This window comes from Myripristis murdjan, chromosome 13 (genome assembly GCF_902150065.1).
Source record: "Myripristis murdjan chromosome 13, fMyrMur1.1, whole genome shotgun sequence".
NCBI lineage: Eukaryota > Metazoa > Chordata > Actinopteri > Holocentriformes > Holocentridae > Myripristis > Myripristis murdjan.
In genome coordinates this window covers 38,420,811-38,443,839 of record NC_043992.1, presented here as the reverse complement: position 1 = coordinate 38,443,839, position 23,029 = coordinate 38,420,811, and the positions used below count along the sequence as shown (strand labels likewise).

The 23,029-nt window shown below is 41.3% G+C and overlaps 1 protein-coding gene across 1 annotated transcript; it reads right to left on the bottom strand.

The window, feature by feature from the left end:
• Positions 1–15: 15 nt before the first annotated feature.
• st14a (ST14 transmembrane serine protease matriptase a) lies at positions 16–20,272 on the bottom strand. The gene is made up of 19 exons (XM_030067740.1): positions 19,819–20,272; positions 17,119–17,278; positions 16,115–16,245; positions 15,892–15,962; positions 15,285–15,451; positions 15,047–15,082; positions 13,983–14,217; positions 13,038–13,180; positions 12,799–12,902; positions 12,536–12,648; positions 10,327–10,463; positions 10,122–10,226; positions 9,068–9,175; positions 8,856–8,972; positions 8,074–8,196; positions 7,376–7,559; positions 4,163–4,434; positions 2,143–2,279; positions 16–884 (listed from the first exon to the last, which is right to left on the bottom strand). The coding sequence occupies exons 1-19, from the start codon at positions 19,858–19,860 to the stop codon at positions 723–725; spliced, it is 2,547 nt and encodes an 848-aa protein (XP_029923600.1). The 5' UTR covers positions 19,861–20,272; the 3' UTR covers positions 16–722.
• Positions 20,273–23,029: the final 2,757 nt, after the last annotated feature.

The following is a 23,029-nucleotide window of genomic DNA, read 5'->3' as shown; positions in this document are numbered from 1 at the left end:
AAGCTCAAACAAAACCACCTGTTTCTCTTTGTTTTATTCTGATATAAAAGTATTTCACATCTTTAAATGAAATGCAATTCTGAAAGAAAAAAAAAGCAAATTCATCTAAAAGCTAACAATCACATAAGGAACTTGCACTCATTCCCGTCAAGTCAGGGTTCTTGGTTGGACAAAAATCTCAACATAAGAACTAAATGCATGAGATACCAAGCCATAGGAGGTAGGATGGACTTGAGTTTGCGTCATTCTGCTTCCCTTTAGAAAATTCAGGACAAAGACAAGTAGTGACAGAGGGGGTGCAGTTCATATTAAAGCCACTGGTAAAGGACAGCAGAACTATAACATGACTGCTGGACAACATCTTGAAGCATTGTGCATTTCATATCCTTTAGTGTACATTATTGTCACATACAATCACATAAAACATTGTCCTCCAAAACACACACTGCACATCAACAACAGCTTAAAAACACAAAAATAAAACATTTATTTACAGTTCAAAACATATAATCAAAATCAGGTCTTCCCCTTCCTCATCAAATTGCAGCAGACATAAACTTTTGATGCAGTTGCTCTCCAAGCAGTCGGTGCACCGTCCCACCGCAGCCGTGGAGGGGAGTGACGTCGAGGCCTCCCCACTGATGTCAGCTGGAAAAGAAGATCTGTGCTGCAGTACATCGAGTCCATGTTAGTGTCCATGTCACTGGCCCGTTTCCTCTGCTCTACACTCCTGTTTTTTCCTTGATCCAGCCACGGTACTTGGTGACAGTCGTGTAGATGCCAGGTTTGTTCCTGCGGGCGCAGCCGTCACCCCAGCTGACCACCCCGGCCAGGAACATGCGACCGCCGCTCGAGGGGCTGGACAGAGGACCGCCAGAGTCTCCCTGAGAGAAAAACACAGGGGACAAAAACAGGCACATATGTCAGAATATGAGTGGTACTAGTGTGCACTTTCGATTACCTGACAGATGAAGATTTTTTTTTTTTTTTTTTTTTTTTTTTTTGCACTCATCGAACATTGTCTCTTTTTAGTTTGCTCGTTCTTTCATTTTCACTCACAACATGGAGACACTATTCCCATGGAATGCCAGTGACGTTTTACACATGTGAATATACAGTGGCAAGAAAAAGTATGTTAACCTTTTGGAATTTCATGGTTTTCTGAATAAATTTGTCATAAAATATGATCTGATCATCATCTAAGTCGAGGGTATTGACAAATATTACTTAATAGTACTTAGATATATGTGTGTGGATATGTGTTTGTGCATATGTGCATGTGCATGTATATATTTGTGTGCATGCACATATAGTAGTAGTGATAATGATGGTGGTGATGTTAATGACAATTACTGTTATCGTTGTGACTGCATGTGTGAATGTGTATGTGTTCATATGTATATGTATATATGCATAACCTTTTTTTCTCTTTTCTTTTCTTTTGCTTTTGAGAAACAAATCTCACTGGCTTTTTATGTTGTAACTGTCTGGGATTTTTTTAAAAAGAAGAAATAAAATAAAACATTTGATCACAAAAAGAATAGAAGTGGTGCTGTATGACGATGGTGTGGCTCTAAAAATATGACTGTTTTAATGACAAATCTGCTTTTTTTTTGCTTTTTGTCCTCTGTCTCCTTTCTTTGTGATCCTCACTCACACACACACACACACACACACACACACACACACACACACACACACACAAATTATGGTGTAACTTTCTTATATTGACTACTATCTTTCAAAGTATAACATATATTGAGTTCTGACGTCTGACAACAGTATTTTAGATCTGGCCATTTTCATGCCGCTTCCAAAGAAATTATAATTATTCAGTGTCTCCCCAGGATATGACTCTTGACAGGCAGGAAAATCCTCTGAAACAGGATTTACACACTGGGACTGTAAAACAGTGTTCAGCGAAACCCAGCAGGATTAAAATAAGAACATATGCAGCTAAAATCACTTCGGATTAAGAGCTCCTAACTGACACTGAACATAATGTACTGGCCTAACCTGAGTATCCATGTCCTTTGCTGCTCTGTAAAACAAGCCGGGACAAACCTGTTATGCTTCATAGAAAAAAAAATACTTGACAGAAGGACAGAAAGGGGGACAGTGAGGTCTTTGCCTCCGTTGTACCTGACAAGCATCGACGCCTCCGCTGAGCACTCCGGCACACATCATCCGTGACGTAATCTGGCCTCCCATCAGCTCGTTACACACGGTGCTGTTGATGATGCGGACCTGGGCCTTTTGGAGCACCGTCGCAGCGAAACCTAGATCACACACACGCACACACACAAGGACACAATATCTACTTAACACCTCTGGAAGTGAATCTACAGTCATGCTGTCCTTGCATTACCCCGGACACATTACCATAAAACCTCCAGTAATGGCAGGCCTTCATTGCAGAGAAGGTCGTTATTTCTCCTGGCAGTGCTGCAGTGCGTGGCGTGGCTGGAGGTGACAGGATTTACTGCTGGGCTGTAAAGAACTGAAGGGCCCAAATTTATGGAACGGTGTTTTGGGGTGGGGGGGTGGAATGGGATGAATTAAAACCGCCAAAGCCTCAACAGTGAATCACAAAATAGAAGTTCTTCTCTGAACTAAAGGTTCTGCCACGTATTGAGAAACAGGAGCGATGCTGCACATATAAGGTCTAGACAGCAGAGTGTATGTTTGCCTTAAGAACTTCAAAGCTTTCATTATCTGTATCTATGGCAACAGGATAAACAATATTACTACATATATACCTGTTGTTGGCTTTTTTTTTTTGGTCATTTTTGTTATATTTTAGTCATTTAATTATGCTTAAAGCTTTAACTATTGTATTATTTGAGGCTCTTAATTTGTAATTCTATGCACAGCCTATAAGTTTAAAAAACAACAAACAAACAGATTTTACCAGGGATCGGCCTTTAACGCTACATTAAGCAAAATACCACGCTTTATTTTATTTATTTATTTATTTATTTTTAACAGTAAAATGAACCCTTGCAATGTGAAAGTCATCACTAGCTGTGTTTCCATCATTAATCACTAGTCTACTGTTATGGAAATACAGACTGGTGATTTATAATAACATCATTTGACTGTTTGTGCACTGCTGAGGTGAAGGAGGGAGTGATTTGGTGGTCTAAATAAACCTGAACCTGAACGTTTCAGTATAATTAACATACTGAAGTTGATGCATGTATTTGCATTTTCTTTTGTCAAATTTTTGAGCTGCGCTTAAAATATGCTGAACATTTTCAATGGAAATCTAACTTGTGTGGGTCGTCTTTCCACCACAATCCCACTTTTAGTTCTTTTCCTTCAGATCAGTTATGTGAGCGCCTCTGTCAATGCAGCTTCACCAGATTTTGAATTTGAGCTCAGAGACAAAATACTCAAACGAATCCAACGAGATCCTTGTGATTGTGAAATGCATACCTCATCTCCATCCAAAAATACATTTTTTCACCTTACCTTTTGGGTTTGTGCAAGTGATCTACCGTGAACCCAGAAACAGGACTGACAAGGCCTGCCGCGATATATAGATAGAAAAAGTCTATTTTTTATATTGTTTTGGTTTTTATTCAAGTGCAATTTTTGATAAGAGACAGAGTCCATTTCAACGTTTTTGGTTGTGTGTGTTTTTTTTTTTTTTTTTTAATTACAGTGCACTTTTTGTTATCAGGGACAGTTGGTCAATTTTTTTTGTATTCATAAGGTCTTTATTTATTTATTTTGGATATTTACATTTTCTTGTTTACATTTTTAAATATTCTTGTTGAATAAATGTTTATTTCTCTTTAAAAGAATGTACTTGCATCATTATGCCTTTATTATCATGATATAAGTTTAAAGAATGGCCTGAAAATGGCAAAAATACAACAATCATAAAAATGCACAATATTAGGCAATAATATCGCTTATCGCAGTAATTTCTGACGCAATTAATCGCCCAGCAAAATTTGTTATCGTGACAGGCCTGGGACTGACTGTGTGTTTACAAATGGAGTTTAAGCAATTAGCACCCACTAGTGGTCAGAAATCGCTTCCTGCAGATTTCTGGGTATTGAGATCCAGGTATTATTTAATGCACATTTTATGGCATTAAGATAATCATCAATCAATAAGGAATACAATATTAGGATTAGCTGTCTGGACTCACCTCCCTCTCGAGTGGCTCCCCATCCAGTGATCATTACTGAGTTTCCTGGGGGGAAGACATGCTGGGCTGCGGGCAGGCAGATGGGCCTGATGTAGTCCGTGTAGCTCACGGGACCGTCCAGCTCCATGAGGGCGATGTCGTTGTCAAAGGTGTACTCATTGTAGTGAGGGTGGGATATGACCTGCCTCAGGTTCCTCCTCACTACATTCCTGCCAATCTGCTTCTGGATGTGGAGCCCCAGTAATGCTTCCCAAGTGCCAGGCTGGGAGAACCTAGACACACACACACACACACACACACACACACACACACACACACACACACACACACACACACACACACACACACACACACACACACACACACACACACACACACACACACACACACACACACACACACACACACACAAAACACACAAAATCTCAAAGTTCAGTCTAAAGGTTTTGAGGATCATTAAAACACCTCTGACATCATACACTGCATATACACTATATGGACAAAAGCATTGGGACACACCTCTTATTGAATTCAGGTGTTTCATTCAGTCTCATTTCCACAGGTGTATAAACTCCAGCAGCAGCCATGCAGTCTGCCTTTACCAACATCAGTGACAGAGCGTCTGGTTCTAAAGAGCTCACTGAGTTCCAGGTGCTGCTGGAATAGTGATGGAACAGGAAGCCACCGCTGCAACAAGTCAGCTGCTCAACTTTCTTCCCTCCTAGATATTCCACCATCAGCTGGAAGTGGGATTATTGCAAAGTGGAAGCGTTTAGGAACCACAGCGACTCGGCCACCAGGGGGAGGCACCACGTAAAGTTACAGAGCGGGGTCGCCGAGCGCCGAGGCTCATAGAGCGTAAAAGAGTCCGACGCTCTGCCGCCTCAGTACCTGCAGAGCTCCAAACCTCCTCTGGCATCAACATCAGCACAGAAACTGAGTGCCAGGAGCTTCATGACATGGGTTTCCATGGCTGAGCAGCCGCATGCAGGCCTCACATCACCGAGCACGACACCGAGCGGCGGACGGAGTGGCGTAAACGTGTTCTGTGGAGCGACCAATCAGGCTTCTCCATGTGACGGTCTGATGGACGAGTCTGGGTTTGGGGAACACCAGGAGAACGTTCCCTGCCTCCAGGAGAACATTCCCTGCCTCCAGGAGAACGTTCCCTGCCTGAGCGCATTGTGCCGACTGTGCAGTTTGCTGGAGGAGGGGTCACGCTGTGGGCTGGTGTTTCTGGGCTCGGCCTCGGCCCCTCAGCTCCACTGAAGGGAAATCTGAACGCTTCAGCTCACCGACACATTTTGGACAATTCTCTGCTTCCAGCTCTGTGGGACCAGTTTGGGGAAGGAAGGCCCTTTCCTGTCCCAGCAGGACTGAGCCCCAGTGCACAGAGCAGCTCCATAAAGGCGTGGCCGGCTGAGTTTGGGGTGGAGGAACTGGAGCGGCCCGCACAGAGCCCCGACCTCGACCCCATCCAACACCTTTGGGATCAACTAGAACGGAGACTGGGAGCCGGGCCCTCTGGTCCAACATCAGAGTCTGAGCGGGCAGATCTTGTTAAAGCCTTCCCAGAAGAGTGGAACCTGTTCTAGCCTATAATGCCTATGGGTTTAGAATGAAATGTCATAAAAGCTCCTGTAGGTGTAATGTGTAGAAGGCCCAATACTTTTGTCCATATAATGTACCTGGAAAAATTTCTATGCCCATCTGTGAAAATCTGTGCCCATATGTGTTGCAATTCGTACTGCAATCAGAATATTCAGGGGAAAATTATATGATTAATGGCTCAATTAAAGTTACAGATAATTGGCAATAAAGTAAAAACCACACACCACTAACTCAAGTGTGTGGTAAAGCACAGCCACAGAACGAGAATGGAGTAGAACGGTCACTGGACTGTATACCGAGGTCATCTGGCTGGTGCAGAATTAAAGGCGACTGTGGTGAGTCGCTGTAGTGAAAACGCTAACCCTAACCCTAACCCTAACCCTAACCCGTCGAGCAGTAAAATGTGCCACACCCGTTTTGAGAACTGAGAGGATATGTTGAGCTACGGCCGCTAGCTCTGACCATCCTGCTGCGCTGATTTCAGAGGAAAAGTCTACTCTACTACTTGTTTTCTTCACAAACCAGTTGGGCTCGGCTCCAAATGTGTGAACAAGAGAGCAGATTTGCTGGGTTGTTATTTATTTATTTATTTATTTATTTCTTAGAAAATTATTCAGGCACACACAGCCAAGCATTGTGGTTTGCTTGTTAAAACAGAGAGGTTTCAGTTTTCAGTCCACAAGGGAAGGGCTGAGAGGCATTGTGCTTGTGTGGTGGGCCTTTGTAACTAAGTTTTGAAAAGTGCTATACAAATGAAGTTTATTCATTATTATTGTAACAACTAAAAACTATTTTTAATCCATCTGTTTGGAATGACTATTTTAAAATGACTTTAAGATTATAAAGGGAGTCAGATTTGAATAAAAGACCAGTTTCTGCCAAATAAGAGTAAACATGAGTGGGTTCATTTTTCACTGCAGACGTACTGATCTAATCTTCATTTAATTTTGAATTGTTTTGGGAAAAGCATCTGCTAAGAAATTTCTGAAATATCAAAATGGATTTATTATGACTCATCTAAATGTGTGGAAACTGCAGTGAGATTTCATTCCAATTTGCCTTCCAATGTACACAAATGTGTACATTCAATGTCTTTATGTATGTAACTACAAGAAAATATGTATCATATATGATCATATATGTAAATACAAGGACATTTCTTTAAGTAAGAGACCATTTGGCCTTATTTACACTGGAAAATAGTAAGAGATTTTTTTTTATGTGCAATCAAGTTTGCACATCACAACTGGACTTGGCATTGATTGTCTCTTTTCACTGAACTGCCTTCCAATCGACCCAGTTTGAAGCATTTGGACAGAAACACTCCTTCAGAAAAAGCCTGTCAGAAGCAGCATGCAGCACTGAGACTTCTGTGAATGTAAAGACATGAACTTCATTCCATAAACTTTTTAACTATCATCATTATGCACAAAACATAATGAGTAATACAGGTCCTTGAAGTCCTGTGCACAAAACAAGCACCTGGAGGCAAAACTGCGTCAAAGTAATCCAAGGTTATGGCATGCACAGTGGAGACATCTTGGCACCAGCTACCCAGAGAGGGAGGAAGGGGAAGGAAAAGAGTGTGAAGTGCAAAGCTACCTGTTGGTGGCGTCGTCTTGCACGCAGTGTGCCGCCGTGACCAGCCAGCGCGGGCTGATGATCGAGGCTCCGCACACGTGCCCGTATTTCTTGACCTGGAGGCTGACCTGCCAGGGAAACTCCCCTTCCTCCGCGTCCTGACCGCCCACGATGCGCGACGTCTTGAACAAATTCCTGCCACAGTCTAAAAGATGGAAAAAAAAAAAAAAAAAAAAATCAATCAATCAGACAAAGCAGAGGCTTGTTTGAGCTTGTTGTGATGCCTAAGGTGGGTGGAAGTTGAGCTTTGCACACACACACACACACACACACACACATACACACACATGAAGAGAATAGCTAGTTTGGATGTTAGAAATGAATTTTTAATGAATTTTTATTTCAGACACATAGTCCACATGAAAAAAAAAAAACAGACATAACAGACGAAAATGCGAGGAAATACACTGTACAGTGCTTTACCATTAAATTACTATTAAAAATATATGTCATATATACATACATATACATACACATATATACACACACACATACCCATTCCCAGAATTTCCCTGGTTGGGATTAATAAAGTATATCTATCTATCTATCTATCTATACATGCACACACATATACACAAAGTCATGTCGGCATCTAACAGTGTATATCCACACCATGAAGTGGTTAAAATAATTAAAAAATAAGTAAACAAAGAACTTGCCGCAGTTCGCCTCATCAGATCCGTCGTCACAGTCACTCGTCCCGTCACACTCTGGGTTCACTTTATTGATGCACTTGTTGTTTTTACACCTGTATGTCAGATCTGTGCATCGTGTTTCTGTGACTACAGAGAGGGGAAAAAAAAACAGGATAAAAATCACCTCCAAAGCCAGAAAACAGACTACAAAACAAAGCAGCTTTTAATCTCGCCTATTTTACATTTCCACACTGCAAAAAGTCAAAATCTTACCAAGATTATTTGTCTTATTTCAAGTAAAAATGTCTTATTTCTAGTCAAAATATCTCATTACACTTAAAATAAGACATGATCACCTCAGAAGTAACTTGTGTTTAGACAATTTTCACTTGTTTCAAGTGAAAATTAGCTTGAAACAAGAAACAAATTTTACCAATGGAACAAGCAAATTTTTACTTGTGACACAAGTGAACAAGTAAATTTGTAAAGAGATATTTTGACTAGAAATAAGACATTTTTACTTGAAATAAGACAAATAATCTTGGTAAGATTTTGACTTTTTGCAGTGCAGTGGACTTTAATGTGACTGAAAGAGCTACTTGAGTCAAATAACACTATCTTGAAGTAAGGCAGATTGCTTCACTCCGAAATAACTTAAGCTGTCACTTAAACTGTCAATCAACCTGATCTGCATTACTGTTAGTATAATAAAATGGTCACTGATTAAAAATAAGAACACTAGCAGACTGAGTTACTTGTTACCACGGTTAGTTTTTTTTGCAGAGCAGAAGAGAAGTGAGTCTCACCTCTTGCACAGTCCAGCTCGTCTGAGCCGTCCCCACAGTCGTCTCTGCCGTCACAGCGCTTCTTTTCAGAAACACACTTCGCGTTGTGACATGTTAGCTCTCCAGATTTACACCCACCTTAAAAAAAAAAAAAAAAACAGAGAACAACCAGAGTGGAGAAAACAGGCATCCCAATGTTCACGTGTGTCCTCTGTCAGTGCAACAAGCCTCACCACAGTTCTTCTCGTCTGAGCCGTCTCCACAGTCGTTCACGCCGTCACACTCCCAGAACCTGGGCTTGCACAGTCCGTTCTTACACTGGATGTCGGACGTTTTGCACTCTGGAAGGAAACAACGTTTAGTAATACACACTTACACATTGAAAATCTTTAATTTTGCCTGCTGACCTTGAGGGGACAATTTGAAATAGTTTAATAACAACAACAACAACAACAATAATAATAATAATAATAATTTTTGGTTTTTTATCATCTATTTATCAGCTATTTATCATCTGTTTATACTGTAAATTTGCACATTGCCCTCATCTATGCACATTGTATACATCGATGCACACTGGTTTTTTGTTTTTTTGCACATTGTTTTTTGCACATTGGGTACTTAGATCTTTAGATCTCGAGTGTCATCTTTTATTCTTTATTTTTTATTTACTTAATCTTGTACTCTGTGGATACTGCTGAAAACTGAATTTCCTTCGGGATGAATAAAGTATCTATCTATCTATCTATCTAATAATAATAATAATAATAATAATAATAAGAAGAAGAAGAAGAAGAAGAAGAAGAAGAAGAAGAAGAAGAATAAAAAACATGCCAAAACAAAACAAAAACAAAAAAAAAAAAAAACCTGTCTGGGTAGGGGAATAGGAATCAACAGGGACCTCCTGACACGATCAGTGCTACAACTAACAAATCATTTCACTGCTGACTATTAATCTGTCGATTATTTTTTCGATCAATCATTTCATCTACAAAATGTTAAATCTTTTTGACAGTTTGTAATGATACGAAAAGCGAGTAATTTTTAGCATTTGTGAAGCTATAACCAGCAAATGTTTGATATTTTTCCTCTGTTAAACGACTAAAACGATTAATTAATTATCAAAATGACACTCAATTAACTTTCTGTTGACTGACTCATTGACTAATTGATTAATTGTTTTCAGGTCTAGACACAGAGAGACTTTTGTTGCACACACACACACACACACACACACACACACACACACACACACAGTGAGTATAATCTGAGGTTCTTGGTACTCACTGCAGTTCATCTCGTCGCTCATGTCTCCGCAGTCGTTCCAGCCGTCACACCTGAGCGCTGACTTAATGCAGCGCGTGTTCTTGCACTGGAACTGTTTGGGACAGGCTGTGGACAGGAACAAGGCTTCTGTTTAGCAAACAGACACTTGAAAACGAGAAACTGTCATCACATCAGGCTGAAATCAAGGCTCCGCTCTCCAACTTACGGTCGTTATTGTCCACGGCCTCAAACACGGCGGTGAAGCCTCGGTCCACGTACGACTCATCGGAGCGAAACGCCACGATCATCTGGTTGGTGCTGCTGGTCTGAGTCACGGTGCCGTCGGGCTTTTCTCCGCACACTCTGAGGACCACACACACACACAGACTTATCAGCGTGTTATCTTGAAGTTCATTTTAATACCTTTTAAGACTTTTTCAAGACCTTCTCAATATTTTTTAATACCTCACGGCCACTTCAAGCTGTAACCATTTACATCAGTGATATTTTTAACTTAACAGTTTTAGTTTGTGATAAAGACTATAGACCACTATGATACAACAAAATTCAGTTAGTTAATTCCCATTGACACGATGCTTATCTTCTTCTTGCATAATGTACAATGATTCCCTGACATTCCCCTCGACTGGCTGCAACCAGTCCAGCATTTCCAGCCAGGACGCTGCAAATTTGCACTTTCCCATTATGTTACCGTTCAGCCATCCATGCGTTCACCAGCCTTCTCTTCCATTTTCGCGGGGCTTCATGTAACATTTCGGTGCGTTCGTAATATGCACTGGAAGCGCCAGAGCGTACTTTGTGCTTCTGAATTTCCACCCCGCTCTCAGAGACAATTAACGAACGCACCCACAATAGCCTAGTTTTTTATGTGCCTGTTTTAATAATGTCTTTGTTTTTTTAATAAAAATGAATAAATTCACCCACTTTTATGATGTTTTTGAGACTCAAACTCTTGGACAGCTAATTCAGAAAAAATACTTTCAAAATGTAATGGCCCTTTTCCATTAGTATCCACTCGGCTCGACTCGGCTCGACTCTACTCGCCTCGACACGGTTTAGGTGGTTTTCCATTACAATTGAGTAGCACCGCGCCATGGGTGGAGTCGCGGCGCACCGTCCAGCTCCCTCTGGATTCTTTGGGCCGCCACCAAGCTCAGAAAAGTCTCCACGTCTTTATTTGACCGTGGTAGCTGGTGTGCTTGCCATTTTCCGACTTTGACAACTTCACTGACGATCAATGCGCACGGCCGCTGTTGCCGTTTTTTTTTTTTTTTTTTTTAAATGTCGGGTTTTGTTTTCGTGCAGCAGTCGCTCTCGTCACTCCCTGTCCAATCAGTTGCCTGCACGGCGTTAACGTCACATTTTCAGCTCGACTCAGCTCGACTCAGCTCGCTTGGAACCCCGGCTGAGTAGGTGCTAAAATGGGACCTGCTATCAGGTACTACCACCTGATGGAAAAGCTCTTAAACCGAGTAGAGTCGAGCCGAGTCGAGCTGAGTAGGTACTAGTGGAAAAGGGGCATAAGACTTTAGAAAGTCGTGATTCTAGGGTGACCACCTGTCCCGCGTAGCGCGTGCACATACAGCGTTTGAAGCCCATTTCACGCGTCCCGCAAATTGAGACTAAAAAAAGACTATTGACTAAAACTAGACTAAAATACTTTGTAATTTAGTCGACTAAAACTAGACTAAAATACTTTGGATTTTCTTCGACTAAAACTAGACTAAAATGCCAAGACTGTTCGTCGACTAAAATGTGACTAAACAAAAAAGAATTCAAGTTGACTAAATATGACTAAAACTAATAAGGGCATTTGACACAAGACTAAGACTAAAATTAAATTGAAAAATAGCCGACGAAATTAACACTGTTATAAGCTATTTAATTTTATTTATATTTTCCATTGCAATTCATTCACTTTAAATACAAAGTAAATCTTAAGAGGAAGTTCATCTGTCAATTAATTGAAATGTTTAAAATATTATGAATATCTTTTATTTAGAAAAAAAAAAACACACTGAAAGCTAAGGGCTCATTAACAAGGGTGGCTTATTCATGAGCATACAGCAGCAATTACATATGTTAGGGGAACAGGGCAACATTAATATACCATATAAAGTGGTATCTGCTAGAAATCGGTAAACCGGTATCGGTGAGTCTGCCCGCCGAGTGGGGGCGCCGCCACGCCGGGCGGTGTCCCACATTGTCCCTCAGGATCATACCCCTTGTCCCCCATTGGGCTTATTAGCAGGTGGTCACCCTAGTCGTAATAAGACTTTTTAATACTTTTTAAGGGTCTTAATTTTCCCAAAATTGATTTATCACCTTTTAATACTTTTCAAGACCCCCGCCGATACCCTGATGCAATCGCTATCTGTCTCTTCTGCCTGGACGTACAGTGCAGGTGGACTCACCTCTTACTGTCAATTTCCACGTAGTCTTTGCCACAGGTGGCGCTGTTCTCTTGCCCTGGCTCGGAGAGGAGAAACTTGTTGAATGTCACCTTCACAACTTTACCAGAAGGGACCTTAACAGAGAAATGGAGAGGGAAAAAAAAAAAAAAAAGGCAAAACACCAGATTAAAAGATGTGGAAAATAATTTGACATTTGACCTGATGAGCAGAGCGGCACAGAGCATTAAGACTGGGTAACATGTCAATTCATGCCATCGTCTCACCTCGATCTTCCATTCACAGAAAATGTTAGGTGGGTAGTAATTTGGGTAGTTGGGGGAGGTGAAGTTGCCTTTTGAACCTGTGAGCTGGCGGCTACAAGTCATTTCTATCACAAAAAAAATACAGAAGACAAGCATTTGCACATTAATTAAGATATTTAACTGATATTAAACATTCACACAGTAGGACAAAAAGATTTATTATGTGAGAAATGAGCTGCAGTTTGTGCATTAGACTCTACCTTTACTTCTACGGGGGATCTGTGAGACATGAGCTCTGAAACCAGGAAAGCTCTTCTTTTCGTTTGTGACCAACGTCACAAGCATGACATTACGGGACGACAAGTAGGTCAGGGGGTCACTAGGGGAGTAGTAGCCACAAATCCTGTAGGAAAACAACAGAAAACATGCATTTCTCGGACTGATTCTAAACTAGTTTGCTAATGTTTCAGGAGATTATGAACCTCTCACTAAAAATGCTTATCAGTCAGTGTTGTGCTATAATGAATATGATGAAGTTTTTTAAAATGCATATTGCTTGTAGAACTGATCGGCACTGCACTGATTAGTTGCAAACACCTTAGATTGGCCTGATTTCAATACTATATTTTGACCTAATTTCAAAGTAGTTGGAGTTTCAATAGAGAATTTTAGTGACCAAGGTCAAAACAATGTTTTAAAGGACTTTCCAGTCTGTCAAGAATAGAAATCCTTTTTCAAAACCTGATGTTTGTATTGTAAAAGTTGTATATGCCTGTAATTTATTTGATGTTTTGAAGTTTGACCTGTGACTCTTGGCCAGCCTCTGACATGTTTTCTTATCCTTGTCTTTTTAAAAGAGGACCACAGTGGAATTATGTTTGAAAACTTATAAACAAATAAACAAATTATGGATGAAAAACTGAGTATCTGAATGTCACATTAAAAAAAAAAAAAAAAAAAAAAAAAAAGGAATATAGACACAAAACATCAGATACCAGCAGCATCAATGGCATTTTATGTAGTGGTTTGGAACTGAGATCTTTGCATCATGCATGACATTTGTCCAGCAGGGGGCTTTGCATGCAAGATTAACCTCTCTCTCTTTTCTACAGCAAATAAGGTCATGGATAATGCAAGGTGCAGCTGGCAGAAGCCTTATTCGTCTGCTCTGTGCTGTACTGAGACAAGGCAAAGTGCAAACTCACTCATCCAGAACGCGGCTCTCGATGGCCACCAGGGAGTCGTAGATTTTGACAAAGTCATTTCTGCAGTTCTCCTCCAGATTGAAAGTGTCAAAGTCGAGCTTGATGACGTAGCCCGGGTCGGCCCTCAGCCGCCACTGCACGAAGGCGTCGGGAGGATAAGGTTTGTCAGGGAAGCCGGGCGACTCGATCGTCCCTATGTGGTTGGACCGTGTGTGCTGTGAGAAGCTGTTAAACACTGAGAGGAGAAAGTGATGTTTCAGTGAGGTTTACATTCATCTAGTCCTTTAAGAGAAATAACCCCTGTAATATCACCCTGTAATTTCAAATTCATCGTCTCATATAATCACCTTCACAGGACTGGAGTAGCCTATCCACACACATTTGACTATGCAAACACCTGAACGTATCATTTTACTTCAATCCACTCGTGTACACAAACGCACCGCTGTTTTTATGATTTCTATGTCACCCTGCCATATTCTGTATATGATACAGACCTAATTAAATATGCATACTCATTCATAAAAGTAAATTAAACTGATGCTTTCATCAACTACCCTGCAGCTATATTTGATTGACTACAACCTCTGGAATCACTTTATTATTTTTGCATGCATTTCTTCTGTGTACAGCAGTTTCTACGGAGTTTCAAAAAGTCTTGTGTTTTAAATTAGAAATCACCACGGAAAACAATACAAACTGCATACTAAGATTATGAGCAGGCTATATGTTTACTGTGCAAGACACATTCTCATGTCTCACTCTCTGTAAACATTATGCAATTTAACTGTATAAATCCTCCATTCAGGCTGGGTGGAGAGATAATGCAGTTGCATTACCTATAAAAACCTATTTGTTGTCAGCTAATTACATGCTTGAAGAACTCTTGAGAAAATAATAGTCCTGGCTATGGTAAAATACTCTAAACCCAGTGAGCTGTGTGTTTTACATTATTCAGCGCTGGCTCTTCTCCATGTGCACAGATATCCATTGTCACAACCTTTTCCTCATTCTCAAAGACAGTTCTTGTGCAAGGAAATGATAAAAACAAGCTGAAGACTCACTGCTGAATGATGATGTGAACAAGCGGGCATCAAGTGCTGCAAGAAAAAACACATACATTTAATGAAAGAATATGCAAGGACATGCACCTGGTTAAGGTGAGGATATTGAAAGCACAGCAGAAAAGGAATCAACTGGAATTAAAAGGAATTAACGAAGTCAATAACCAGAGAGAACTGACAGGGTTTACACTGTAGTCTAGTGAATTAAATTAAATGTATGAGTCTGGCCTTCGGTTACCTGAAGACACCACATCGTCAAAGACGAGGGAGGAGCCAGGTGGGAACAGGGTGCGCTGGGCTTTGTCCACCAGCTTGTCCATGGAAGACATGGAGGCGTCCACAGCTGCCTCTTGGCCCACAGGCACGCTGAACTCTGACAGGTAGTAGGCGATGACACTGCCTTCACTGGGATCAATGAGATAAATCTCAGTCACCACATTTATTCAAGAAAGGTTATATTAACATGCATATTCATATAAACAGTATGCCAAGATGACACAGAAATCCTATAAACAGTGAAACAGTGATTGCTCTGGCAAAAAATGATGCAACCAGGAACACTTTACATGTATGATGTCATTTTCTGACCATGACCATGTGATGTAAAAAAAGGGTCGTCCAGTTATTACAATCAACAGACCTGACAAACACCAAATGAGATTAAAAAAAAAAAAAAAAAAAAAGTCTTGTTTTCACAATAAAAGCCTTGGAGCAGTATGCTGTTGTGCAGATAAATCATTATTTTATTTAGCCATCGTATCTAAAAAAGGGTACAAGCAACAAATAAGCAAAGGTGAGAGAGTAAAAAAGGTAATAATGACTGACTAATCCCTCCCCCGCCATACCTGAAGGCCTGAACCGTTGAGCCGACATAGTATTTGGCCAGCTGTGGAGTCTTGGAGTAGATGGTTTTAAGCTGAGAGAAAGAGGAGGGAACACGGCAGGGTGTAAATAAATGTTCTTTAAAGAGACAAATTACTCACAAATAAACCTGCTGACACCCACATGTAGCTAGATCTAATTCTTTCATGTAAGGCCGTGGTGTGTGAGGCGCAGCAGCGATCTTACCTGTGAAGTCACCTGTTTGGCCAGAGCTTTAAACTCGGGGCTTTTGGGGTCTTCGTAGGCGTCCTCGAACACCTGGTTGGTGATCCGCATGGAGCCGCTGTACATCTTTTTGACCCGCACGTCTTTACGGACTGAGGGATAACACAGACAGAAGGAATATATTTACCACCGTCACCGCCAGCCTCTCAGTTTCTCAGCTATTTCCAAGTTATCTTCCTCCTCTGACAGTGTTTCTGTTGTGCCTGTTAGGTTTTGCTGTAATTTGCCTTCTTTCCACATTTCTCATGTTTTTGTTTGTTATCTCGTTTCTGTCTACTTTTTTCTATTAGGAGGACTGGTTCTTGAGTCCCTAGAGTTTTTATTTATGTATTTATTTTGTGATCACCTGCAGTTTAAAGTAACTGTTTTCAATCATTAGCATGTACAATGAACTTAACACCAAACAAATGAAGGTGCTTTGAGTGCTAATCTGTTCATTATTACTTACCTTATCAAAGCCATTTATTTATTTATTTTTATGTGAATGAATTACCGTGGGAAGACAAAGACAATGTGTTATGTAATCTCTTCCATTTGAATACCTGCTCTTTGCATTAACACTCGTTTGTAAAATGCTGCAACGTAACTAGAACTGAAATTAGGTGAGTCATTAATTAACTGATCAACAGAAAATCAATAATTTTGATTATCAATTAATCATTTTAATAATTTACCAGGTCAGATAACCTGATGGATGAAGGAGACCAAGATGCCAATTACTTACTTTTCTCCATTCATGTCATTATAAAATTAACACTTTTTTTAGCTTCCGATAAGACTAAGCAAGCAATCTGAAGATGCCATCTCGGGCTCTGCAATGTCCCGTAAACATTTGTCATTAGTTTTGACACTTTATACACTAAATGATTAATCACTTAACCAAAAAATAGCCATTGGTTGCAGCCCTAAAACTAACATACAAGTGAATGACCTGACATGATGGGACTGGAGGAAAGGTTACTTACAGTGGAAATGCCAGACCAGCAATCCGGTCATAAGTGCAACAACAGTGGCAAAGATCAGCACACCTATCACAGCGCCCGTTTTCCCGGGACCCTTTTTCTTCTCGAGCTTTTTGGAATCGGACGCTGGCAGGAACTGGACCGAGGTGTCCCAGTCCGTCTCCTGCAAAACAGACACAGAGGACACGAGTCTGTAGGGCTGAGTGAATAATCGGTGCATCATGTCGGACCAGGCAGCGAAGGCCAAATTCAAGCTGAGCCATTTCACAAGCAGCTCAGGACACATTCTTCACTCTGTAGACAGAAAGGTACACGAGCTGCCCCCCGAGCATACTTCTATCATGACAATTGTGACTTTGTTTTCTTTTTGGAGAGAGGCTTGAAAGGCCTACGTTTCCCCTGCCTTAGGAGATCAGTGTCAGATACTCCACTGGAGATAAGTGAGAGCAACAGGCAGCAAGTATGTACTTGTGTATTTTAGGAATGTCACAGCCTTTAGAGACCCACAGAAACTGAAAAATTAGAGGGACAGGGTTGCAGTGTGTGTGTTTGGATGACCAAATACGACAACAGAATGCTTCTCTTCTGAAAAATCTCCAACCTTGTTCTGAGTTGATCTGAAGGTAAACAAATGTGAATCATTTTCTGCTTCAGAATCTGCTTATCAAAAAGGAAAGCAGGTGCAGTTTCAGTGTATATTCTTTCATTAATTGTGTAGGACCTTCATGCAAGTGTGAGTCAGGCTGCGTGGTTACCTAGAAATGACATGGAAGGGGGAGGGAGCAAAAAAATCTGGTCAAACCTGCTGGGAGCAAACCACTTGAAGGTCTGCAGTTGAATCACAACAAGTTCCTGTGCCTACCAGCACAACTGTATTCCACAAAAACACCAGATTATCAAACATAACTAGGCCAGTTGAGGATAATCGTAAAAATCTGTGCATGTTCGGAAGCTTTACAGTCCATTCCTTTGACTTGTATTCTGTGCCCAATATTTTCTTGTGAAATAAAAATGCAGGCCTGACAACTGAAGGTGCTAAACTGAGGTTCATCTGCAATGCAGGGCCGCAGACCCACTAATTATTATATAAAGCGAGGCAACACTTTCTCCAGGCCAGTATAAATGAAGTCTTCTCTGTCCTGAAACTCAGCCTGAATAACAAGAAAGAATTACAATGCACCCGCGAGAGCCCTGTGTTGACCCAAGCATTAAAATGCACTCCTCTGACAGAGCAGCTGCCTTCAGAGAGCAAGTTTTATATGTCATGTTACAGAGCTCTCTCACTTAGCCCTCTAGGATAATAAAGATTTGAGATTAATCTTCATTAGTTTAATCCAAGAAAATACAAGCATACTCCATACAATACAGTATATACTTTTCTTTGCTATTGTGTGTTTCAATCAAATCTTGACTTAATGACTCAACAGATTATCGTGCGTTTCTCAATACTTTCAGGGAAGCAAAAGATGCTTGTCAAAGAATCTCTATGACTGAATAATCATCAGATCCACTATCTTGCCAAGGTGTGTAACGACAAGACAATGAGACACTATTAATTTGTTGGACAATGTCCTATTTTTATGAGGGTGTGGAATTATTACCACACAAGGATGTTGATCCTTGGTGGCGAAGGCCTGGAGTCAACAAGTCACAACAGAGCTGTCAAAGCTAGATGAATCCGAGCATCACCCCTACACTACCTTAACCTCACTCCAGCATCACAGCAATACGCAGCGCTTTCTGAGGACCTGCACTGATGTAAGCCAGGGGTTTCCCGACCTTTTTACACATCAGGAACCCCCAGAGAGCTGCGGTTCAGACCACTGAGTCACCACTGACACAGCGTTTGGCCCACATCTGAACCCACCTGAGCACATTTTGTTGTTCTTCTGTCCCGGTGGGTGGGAGACGAACACCTCTCATCTGGAGAGTCGGGCTGAAACATTTTCTCATCACATCGTCTTCAAAATGAGAACAGTCAGTTCTCATTTTGCTGTAATCCCAGTGTTGCAACACCAACCAAGTCTACTTCTGCACTTTTGCAGCTTCCTCATTCTGACCCCAAAACACATCACCAGGGAATGACGAGCATCCAACCCAGAAAACCAACAGCCATCAACTTCAACCACTGATGCAACATCAGAGGCAGCGGCTGGCCATTCATTTCCTCTGTTTGTAATTGTTGGAGTGACTCTCTAACAAATCGTCTCCAGGCAAAGTACTATGATGGTGAGAATGCTGTCTGAGGGAACTGGGGTACACAACTTTCCCATCACATGGTGGAAACGTGGGATGCATGTAGTGGGACAATTCAGCAGTGTGTTTTACAGCAACATGTGTCTTGTATCTCATATTTCACCTTCATGCTGTCAGTATCAGTGTTGTTTGTGTGCACTGAAGCTATGAGCAGTCTGCCTCAAACAGGACCGACAGGTGTCCTGTGAGCAGTTTCATTTACCTACAAGCTTATGGACGTGTACAACTTGCTTCTCTGTGCCTCTGTGTGTGGTTTGCCTCACTACCTGCTGACCAACAATGTCCCACAAATATTCAGAAATGATTAAAATAAAAAAATAAATAAATAAAAAAAAAAAAAAAACAAGAAAGAAAACAAACAACTACAACACCTTACAGGCAGACATGGTGACACAAGGCCAGTTTCAGCCCGTCACCTGAAGCTCCAACCGAAATAAAGTTTCTTACCGACTTTGGGGTGTATCTCATCCCACTGTCCATGTAGTCCATCGTCGCTTAATTCCCGGACTAGACAGCTAAAGGTGAAAACAATCTTCAAAACACGCACACAAACTTCTCTTCTTCCTCTTCTCTGACTTCTGTTGTTTTTGCTCACTTCTCCAGGTTGTTTTCCAAGGTGAGCCGACAGGCCCCTGGCGCCAGGGGTTAGGGTTTCTACTGTTAATTTCACCTGCCGAGCACAAACCTGAGCGAATAATAACGAAATAATAAATAAACTTAAAAATAACTATTCTCAAAACCGTCTGCAACCGTGTGAGTTATCTCGCAGTGTGGGTTATTTCCCTGCTGAGGTGTTTCCAAGTGCCTATCTAGCGAGAATATGTCGACTACCTGAGCAGCGAAACGGCACAAGGTTTTCCGGGAGCGTCAGGTTTCTGTGGGGCGTGTCTCCCTGCGTAACACCTGCGAAACCCACTCACTTCCTGTTTGCTACCTGCCACAGGTAAGAGCACCGCAGGTAAAATGGGTTTTTATGGTCACGTGATGATAAAAACGCAGCATATATATGGATATTTTTTACAATAATGCTGGTCCAACATGGAACAATTGATATAAATGACAAAATAACGATTTCTAGCTGCTGTTCTCTCCATAACTGTTCTTAGTTTCGCACATTCTATTTATAGTATCACTCGCGTGGGCCAATCTCATCCTGTGCTGTCTATAGCGCACATGATGACATGATGACTCACCTGGGATGAATCTGTTTTCTTTTTTCTTTCTTTCTTTTTTTTTTTTTTTTTTGCATCCAGGTAAGATGAGCCAGAGGTTTCACTGTCTGGAAATACCCTCAGTGCGCCGGCATGTGATGAATCAGTGGAAACATTTATTTGTTAAATAATTTCAAAAACTAAAAAAATGTCTTTAACCTTTATTATAAACAATATATAAACTGCCATAAGTACGGATATACGTGTTTCCAGAGGTGGAAATAACTCAGTATTAGTATTAGTTTGAGTATTAGTTTGAGTGCCAGTTGAGTATAAAATTAGTAGCCTAATTTTATTTGTACTTACATAGGTTTTTGTTTAAGTATTTGTACAGAGCTACATTTTAATAATGATATCCAATACAGAGTAAGGATTTTGTCAGCTCTTCATATAAGCATCAGAAACTGCACTAAACTGCACTGTGGAGCCACAGTGAAAAGTTTCTGCACAGTAAACGCGCTTGACTGTAATGTTTCAGTAGCTCTTTTAGTACCCTTTCCACTCGTCTGTTTCTTTAATATCACATTCTCATATTTTATGAATGTATGCACATTTAGACAATAGCATCTTATCCTTCATTTGGCTGTTCCATGTCCCAACTTCATTTTTATCTTCATCAATTTACACTCAGTACCCCATAAACACAAAGCAAAAACAGGATTTTAGCAGTGGTTGCAAGTTTATTAAAAGGCAAAACCCAGAAATATTACATGGCCAAAGGCATTTAGACCCTTTTCTCAGCACTTAGTTGAAGCAGCTATGGCAGCAATTACAGCCTTGAGTCTTGAGTGTGATGCAACAAGCTCTGCACACCTGGATTTGGGGATTTTTCCGCCATTATTCTCTGCAGATCCTCTCAGGCTGGGTCAGGCCGGATGGGGACCGTCGGTGGACAGCTATTTTCAGGTCTCTCCAGAGCTGTTTGATTGGGTTCAAATCAGGGCTCTGGCTGGGCCAAACCAGGACATTGAGAGTTGTCTCTAAGACACTCCTGCCTAATTCTGGCTGTGCTTCGAGCCATAGCCATTCATCCCCGTAGGGAAATTCTTTCTCTGCATTTAACCCATCCTGAGTATTAGGAGCAGTACGCAGCCACTGTGCAGCACCTGGGGACCCACTCTGAGGGATAGTTCTGTGTCAGTGCCTTGGTCAAGGGTATTAACCGGAGAATTAACATACAGACATGTTTGATGGAGGGGGAGACCCACTTAAACACAGGAAGAACATGCAAGCTCCACACAGAAAGGTCCTGCCCTGGCTGGGATTTGAACCCAAGACCTTCTTGCTGTGAGGCGACAGCGGCTGCTACTGAGGTGCTGAGAGCTCTGGACCAAAATTTCATCAAGGATCTATTTGCTTTGTTCCATTCAGCTTTCCCTCAACCCTGAGCAGACTCCCAGTCCCTGCCACTGGAAAAACCCCCTCACAGCCTGATGCTGCCACCACCAGGCTTCACTGCTGGGATGCTGCTGGGCAGGTGAAGAGCGCCGCCTGGTTTTCTCCAGGCACAAAGCTTAGAATTTAACAGCTCCATTTTTCTTTCATCAGACCAGAGAATCTTGTTTCTGACAGTCTGAGAGTCCTTGAGGTGTTTTTTTTGGAAACTTCAAGTGGGCTTTCATGGTGTCTTTCACTGAGGAGCAGCCTCCATCTGGCCGCTCTGCCATAAAGCCCAGATTAGTGGAGTGCTGCGGTGATGGTGGTCCCTTTGGAGCTTTGCCCCGTCTCCACACAGGATCTCTGGAGCTCAGCTGGAGTGACCATCAGGTTCTTGGTCACCTCCGTCACCAACGCCCATCTCCCCTGACTGCTCAGTTTGGGCGCCGGCTCTAGGAAGAGTCCTGGTTGTTCCAAGCTTCTTCTGTTTAAGAGTTATGGAGACCGCTGTGCACCTGGGAACCTTAAATGCAGCAGAAATAGTTTTGTGGCCTTTGCCCAATCTGTGCCTCAACAAAATTCTGTCTCTGAGCTCTGCAGGTAGTATCTTCAACCTGATGGTTTGGCAGCAGTGAGGCCGTATACAGACAGGTGTGTGCCTTTCCAAATCAATTGAATTTTTGGTCAGTTGAATTTATACCACTGATGGACTCTAATCAAGGTGTAGAAACAGCAAAGAGCCTTGCATCACTGTGATATTTCACATTTTCCTTTTTAATAAATTAAAAAAATCTAAAATTATGTTTTCACTTTGTCATTATGGGGTATCCAGTGTAAAGTGATGAAGAAAATCTCTATATATTAAAACAATTTTAGCATAAGGCTCCAACATAACAAAGGTGAAAAAAAAAATAAAAATGAAGCGGGTCTACTTTATGAACGTATCTATCTCCTATCTCTATCTATTTATCTCCTGGCTAGCTCGCAAAGGCTTTTTACCCAATTTCCCCTCAGGGATTAATAAAGTATTTCTGATTCTATCAATCTATGAAAGAGACAAGACACATCCA

Bases quoted from the DNA above. Each gene is read 5' to 3' on its own strand.
- st14a (XM_030067740.1), bottom strand. From the start codon at position 19,860: ATGGACTACATGGACAGTGGGATGAGATACACCCCAAAGTCG. The intron at 16,246-17,118 runs GTAAGTAACCTT...GTTATCCCTCAG, and splicing joins GCTGGTCTGGCATTTCCACT to TCCGTAAAGACGTGCGGGTC. The intron at 8,197-8,855 runs GTGAGACTCACT...CCCTCTCTGTAG, and splicing joins CGAGCTGGACTGTGCAAGAG to TCACAGAAACACGATGCACA.